Raw genomic sequence first — 7,017 nt, forward strand, 5'->3', positions numbered from 1 at the left:
ATTTGTAGTTAAAAATTCATTATTCTTATAATTCATATCTCATTACCATTTAAAGCAACTCAGGTCTTAAGCCCTTGGCATTAGTTAAATAAGGTTATTTGTTTTACATCAGATATGAGATAAATGAGATGGAGGATTGTGGCTTTGCTTCACCAAGAGCAACTTACTCAAGCACCCATGAGTAAATGATTTGGAGAAAACTATAGAAAAAATAATACATGAACTAAAAACAAACAAGAAATAACTAAATCAATGGGACACTTTACTATATCATAAAATCTTCTTTTGGGCATAGTTCTCAGCTGGGGCAGTGCTGTTGCCTTCAGTGGGCATTAGTTGCTGTCCTCAAAATAAGTAAAGATTGATTTGGGGCAGAAACACAGTACCACTGACCCAAGGAGTTTACAAGAAACTTCCTCTGAATTTCTGGAAAATCTAGCCACTTGGACAACTTGCCAAAGATACCCTATAGCCAAGCAAGTCCTGTAATGGGGTCAGTCACCCTAGGAAGCTCAACTCTGTGTGTGCTGGGAAAGGACTCTCCATTTTATAAGTTCACCTCACACTATAGAGGCTCAGCTTCCTAAGTGCCAGTGGCTTGCACTTGAGGAAGAGATTTCACCTTATCCTATGATACAAGAGAAAAGAAAGCATGCTTGGGCACATATGCCAGTAAAATTATGGGCAAAGATTATGAAGCAAGTAGTAGCCAAACCCAGGTATTCAGCGTATGAGGTTAAGCACTGTAGCAGGGGCTGCACTGTACCGCTGCAGGAGCAACGGACAGAACCAGTGGCACACCACTAGGTGGCAGAAGAATTCCACTATCACCATTTACCTTACATCTGGAACTTCATCTTTACCCAGAGAAGGGGACTTTAGGATAAAATTCTTGATCCTTTTGGACAGTAAATGTAGCAGCAGTGCAGATGATTCTGGTCCACATGAAGAGTAGTAACTTCAGGAAACTCCTTTTGCATACACCACTCTGGTGTGTCCATGTGCACCTTTCCACCTTTCAGGTGGATTCACTCCCCACTTGCCTTCCCTCCCACATCAGGTTCTGTACCCAAGGATCGATCCTAAATCACTACAATGATTTAGAAACCTCAGACATTATCAGTTGACTTCCCTTGTATGTTAGGATTTATGCCCCCATCCCAACCAGGAACTTCCCCTTAGATCTCCATGTCACTAGTTATGTATCTCCTTTCCTCTCCACTGCCACCTGCAATCTGCAGGAAGATGATCTTCTTTTCCCACATAACCTTAAGGAAAAAAGTCTGCTTCAAATTACAATTTAACTAAACTGTGCCATTTAATTGATCTAATGGAGTCTTAGATACTTACCTATAAAATGGGAATGACGCCTACTTTAAAAGACTATTGTAAGGATTAAATCAGATGAGGTATACAACCTATTTCTGATTCAACCTCACTGACTTGTGAAGTTTTACTCCTGAATTAAGGAAATCTTACATTTCATCTCACAACATAAATCACTGCATTATTGTGATAAATGCAGCAGTGTCCTTGAGAAAGTTTCATCACTGTGGTTACTACTATCACCAGTAGTGTTCTTGATGTTCAGGTCTATTCAGAGAGTATGGTAAAACTGGGCTCCCACCATCTAGAGTAGAAATTAGAATAAAGACAAACACTTGCATGTTATGCTGAAAGTATATTTATATATATAGATATAGATATTTATTTTTCTGCAGACAGCTTTTACTGATGAGTCATTTTAATGTTCAAAGAACAGCCTATTTCAATACTACATAATCTGTACCAGAATGAGATGGATAGCTTCTCAATTCATTTCACAAGCCAGCACAACTCTGATACCAAAACATAACAATTATAACACAAAACAGAGAATCACAGATCTCACTTAAAAATACAGATGCCAAAATACCAAATAGAACAGTAGCCAATTGAAATCAACACCACATGAAAATGTACAAAGCTTTGGCAGATATCAAGTTGAACCAAATTGAAATCCAAACTTACACACATAGAACTGGAACATAAACACCAGAAACAAAACACCCCCCCCACCCACCCCCCCCCCGCCCCCCCGCCAGCGGCCTCTGGCCAGGGACCCAAAGGAATGAGATATCTGCGGATGGAACCACATTAGCGGGGAGGGGAACTGCTGGTGGGGTCACCAGCATTATCACCAGATCCGGGCTCATCCTCATCCAAATCTTCAGATTCACACTCTGCCAGTGCTTCAAAGTACTGGAAAGGCCAGCACCGTGGATCTCTCTTATGGAGCTTGGCCAAAAACCTCAAAACAAGCATCTTGCTGGTTTCTAGGAATGCTCGGGGGCCCCAGAGGAACTCATATTCTGCTGGCTCTGTATAGGGTATTCGCCTGTACTCTAGGTACTTCTGCCTTACAAACACTTCGGTGATGAGCTTCTTTGTATTTCCGAAGAGAGCATGTGTCTCTCGGACATCCAAGCCTAACCTGTACAGAAAATTAAAGATCATGTTCTCCCTGACACAATTGCCTTTCATAAAGATGAGACTCAGGACCACCATAAGAAGGCCTAACTTGGGCCTGTCTAAGTAGGATGCCACTGGTTCACCCTTATGGTGCCCCAGCTTGTTGATGATAATGTAAGAGTGGTTTTCAGGATCAATTTCTTTCAATTGATAACCAAAGACACACTCTAGCTTATTGTTGGCACGGTTAATGATATCCAAGCACTCATCTTTATATTCACGAATGATGAATTTCACCATCTCTGAGCGCTTGATGGGCACCTTGGCTTGGTCTTTGACCAAGAGGAACTGCACCAATGCATTTGCTCTCTCATCCAAGGGAGACAATGGCTGAGTCTCCAACCTGGGGTCATTCTGGGTGGCACCAAATCCCTGAGAGAGACTGGTGAACTCAGAGATAATCAAGGGCTGAGGGCTACCTGGGCTTTCCCAGAGACCCAGGGCCCTCGAAGTGCTTGGGCCCTCCCAGGCACTCAGAGCCCAAGTTGTGCTGGGCCCTTCCCATCCACTCAGGATCCTGGAGGTACTAGGGCCCTCCCAGCCACTCAGGCCATGGGAGGTACTTGGGCCCTCCCAGTCACCCAGGACCTGGATAGGGTTTTCAATCTCCCAGTCATTCAAGTTCAGATTTTCCCAGGGTCTCGGTGCCTGCCAGTCACGCAGGGCCAGCATTTGGCCACTGCTGTCCTCTTCGGTATTCAGATGTTTCTTCTTCCGGGTAGCTTTGCCAGAGCGACGTGGAGGCTCAGCAGAGGTTTTTGAGGCCTCTTGAATGGTGGCCATTGCCTTGGGGGCAGCTGCCGTAGCCATCAGGATGGTAGGCACTGCCTGGGATGCTTTTGAAGCATTCACATTGGGCTGTGGAACCCATGGAACTGCAGGCAGGGCCTCCACACAGGCAAATGGATCCTGCAGAGCAAGTGGCAGTGACTTCGGGGTCTCTGAGGGGGCAGATGGGCCCTGAAAGGCATTAGAAGAGGCAGGCTGGAACCGGGAGGTAGTTGGAAAGACTCTTGAAGTGGCAGTGAAGTTCTCCGATGTGGCAGGCAAGTTTTTCCAGGCAGTCGGCAGGTGTGCTCGGGCAGCTGACACTGCCTTTGGAGCACAAAAAGTGGCAGCGAAGATCATGCGATCCTTCGAAGGGGCCCTGCGTTCCTTTGAAGAGGTCCTGCGTTCCTTCGAAGAGGTCCTGCGTTCAATTGAAGAGGCCCTGGATTCTCCCGATGGAGTCATCAGTGATTTAGCGGAGCCCATGGGAAAATTTGCTGCCGCTATGGGAGCTCCGGGCTGGCCCTGCAAGGCTGTAGGGGGGCCTTGCCAGGAGGGCTGGAGTTGCAAGGTGGGCAGCTCTGCTTGCGGGCCCGAGGGCTGGGCCTGCTGGGTGGGTAGCTGGATTTGGAGGGCCTTTTGGGAGGCCGGGACCCCCTGAAAGGGCTGCTCCATCTGAACCAGTGGTGGGCCCTGCCTCTGGGCCTCCTGGGTGGGCACAGGCTGCCAGAACTGCCCAGGAGCCTTAGGAGCCTGCCAGGCCAGAGCCTGGGCTTGCTGCACTTCCTGAAACTCCATCGACGTTGGCAGCTCGTGTGGCACTGGGGCTTGGCCTTTGGGGGCCTGCCAGATGATGGGCGGGCAGTGTGTAGCCTGTGGGGCCGACAAAGGGGCCGACAGCACAGCCTGGGGTGCCTGCGGGCCAGCGGGAGGCGCCGTGGGCACCTGCGTTGCTGGTGGGGCAGTGGGCACCTGTGGCGCTGCCCGCACCTGTGGCGCCGCCCGCACCTGCGTGGAGGGCAGCCTAGCCTGCGGAGCCTGCCGCAGCGGCGGCGGGGGCGGCAGGGCCTGCCAGAGCGGTGGTGGGCTGGCCAGGACCTGTGGGGCAGGCCGGATGGGTGGTGGCGCCTGGCGTATCAGCGGTGGTGCCTGGCGGATCGGGGGTGGAGCCTGGCGCACTGGCGGGGGACCCGGCCGGATGGGCGGTGGGCCCGGCCGGATGGGCGGTGGGCCCTGGCGCACAGGTGGTGCCTGCCAGGTAATTGTCGGAGCCTGCCAGGTGACCTGCGTGGCCTGCCAAGCCAGAGGTGTGGCTTGCCAGCCTTGTGGCGGGGCTTGCCAGCCCGGCGAGGTGGCCTGCCAGCCCGGGGGTGTGGCCAGCTGCGCCGGCGGGGCCTGTGGGCCCTGGGGAACCTGCGGAGGAGCCCTTATAACCTGAGACTGGATTTGCAGAATCAGAGGCTGAGCCTGTGGGGCCCAGGACGCCAGAGGCTGCTGTGCAGGTGGGGCTGTCGGCTGTGCCATCGGGGTTCCTGAAGCTGCAGGCTGCGTGATCGGAGCTCTCGAACCTGGAGGATGAATCATCAGGACTCCGGGACCAGGAGGCTTGGCCATCGGGGCTCCTGGAGGCGGAGGCTGGGCAATCAAGGCTGCCGGGGGCGGAGGCTGAGCCATCGGGGCTCCCGGAGCAGGAGGCTGGACCATCAGGACTCCCGGAGTCAGAGGCTGGGCCATCAGGACTCCTGGAGTCGGAGGCTGGGCCATCGGGGTCCCCGGAGGGGGAGGATGGGCCATCGGTGTCCCCGGAGGGGGAGGGTGAGCCATCGGTGTCCCCGGAGGGGGAGGATGCGCCATCGGTGTCCCCGGAGGGGGAGGATGAACCATTGGGGTCCCCGGAGGGGGAGGATGGGCCATCGGGGTCCCCGGAGGGGGAGGATGGGCCATTGGGGTTCCCGGAGGGGGAGGATGGGCCATTGGGGTCCCCGGAGGGGGAGGATGGGCCATCGGGGCTCCGGGAGCTGAAGGATGCATCATCAGGACTCCCGGAGTCGGAGGCTGGGCCATCGGGGTTCCCGGAGGGGGAGGATGGATCATCAGGACTCCGGGAGTCGGAGGCTTGCCCATCGGGCCTCCCAGAGGGGGAGCCTGGACCATCGGGCCCCCTAGGGCCGGAGGTTGGGCCATCTGAGCCACTGGGGTAGGCGGCTGGCCCTGTGGGGCCTCCCAAGCAGGCTGAGGTGCCTGCCAAGCGGCCAGTGAAGCCTGCAAATCAATCGGAGGTGGATCCCAAGGGACTGGCGGAGCCCGAGAGGAGGCGGGCGGGGCCCGCATCAGAACCGTAGGGCGGCTATAGACCGGAGGCTTGGGGGCCTCGGCCGGGGGACTCGAATCACCCAAATTCTTACTTAGCTGCGACATGTCCCTTTGCTCTGACAGCTGGTGGGCCTTTTCCTCCGACAGCTGCTGGGCCTTTTCCTCCAGAGAGAAGAGAATGCCTACGTGGCTGATCAGAGGATCCCTCCCTGCTGACTGGTGAATAGGAAGTAAGTGCCCTTAGCTCTGCAGCTTTCCGCAGTAAGGAGGAGGGGGGAAGGGGGCTCAATCCCGCCCCTTCCCCGCCCCCGACCACCACAAGTGGATAGTGCATAGGGGCGTCTACCAGAAATCCTGGCTGACACAAGATCCCTTCTCACTCTGTCCAGTCCCCAAATGCAGTCTGGTCAGACTTACCATGGATGAGTTTTCACAGAGGAGTGACAGGAACAGATCTATGTTTTAGAAATCACTGTACTGCAGTATAGAGTAGGAAGAGACCACTGGTAACATGGAAGGCATCCATGAGGGGGGAGATGGTGTGGTCTGAGCTCAGATACAGCAAAATCAGAGCCAGAGGATTAGAAAAAAAAAAGTGCATATATGTACACGAGAGATTCAGGAGTCATAGTAGGCAGCTACTATAATTTAATAAAAAGAGATATAGAAGGCATATAAGTTTGTCCTGGGAAAAAGGGAAATTGCTGGTATAGTTAATTCTCTTAGGGACACAGTGGGAGGCACATAGGAAGAGAGATTTATGAGTATTGATTGGGACATGGGCATTTGCAGTGCTGTGAGACTGCCAAGGAGAGATGCTCTGTAGACAATATTGTATGATGGCTTGGGATTCTAAAGAAAATTTGACTGCGCATTAAGGTACTCCTTAACTGTGGGAGTGAATGTGTTTGTAGGAAAATCATTTAGAATGAAACTCCTGAGATGTGTCTTGAAGAATACAGGCATTTTTAGACACAACAGAGAAAAGTGATGGCAAAGACTACAGAAAGAAAGAAAGAAATTATGGAAATTCAGATGCTTGAGACATCAATGGAAGATAACATTTTCAGTACCAGGAAAATTTCCTGTGGAATGGCTGGCACAAGAGAATGAGGTGGGTTTCTTGGTGCTGTTCATCAGTTACAGAGCGGGAAAGAAACTGAAAAAAAATGAAGGCCAAAAATGCACTAGAAAATAGCAAAATGAGTGAATAAATAGATCTAAGACTAATATATAGGGAAAACAGATGATGAATAAAATATGAAATTTTGGGGGTATGTACTCATGAGCAAAATCACTTTAAAATTAGACAGATATATACACAGATAAAGTAGAAGTCCTCAAAATTATTGGGTAACACTACACTACTTCATGTTGAAAGGAAGTGATAGTCTCACTTCTAATTGGATAGTTTTATGGGAATAC

General features: G+C 51.5%; 1 protein-coding gene across 2 annotated transcripts; it reads right to left on the bottom strand.

Moving 5' to 3' along the window:
- Positions 1 to 2,063: 2,063 nt before the first annotated feature.
- On the bottom strand, positions 2,064 to 5,856 carry MAGEL2 (MAGE family member L2). 2 transcript variants are annotated; one of them, XM_040493866.1, is made up of 2 exons: positions 5,155 to 5,856; positions 2,064 to 5,094 (listed from the first exon to the last, which is right to left on the bottom strand). In XM_040493866.1, exons 1-2 carry the CDS (start codon positions 5,695 to 5,697, stop codon positions 2,137 to 2,139), a joined length of 3,501 nt encoding a protein of 1,166 aa, XP_040349800.1. In that variant the 5' UTR covers positions 5,698 to 5,856; the 3' UTR covers positions 2,064 to 2,136. The 2 variants fall into 2 exon arrangements, with proteins under 2 accessions (XP_040349800.1, XP_040349799.1); XM_040493865.1 differs by having other exon boundaries at positions 2,064 to 5,856.
- Positions 5,857 to 7,017: the final 1,161 nt, after the last annotated feature.

This window comes from Herpailurus yagouaroundi, unplaced genomic scaffold (genome assembly GCF_014898765.1).
Source record: "Herpailurus yagouaroundi ecotype Mexico unplaced genomic scaffold, PumYag 185, whole genome shotgun sequence".
NCBI classification, from domain to species: Eukaryota; Metazoa; Chordata; class Mammalia; order Carnivora; family Felidae; genus Herpailurus; species Herpailurus yagouaroundi.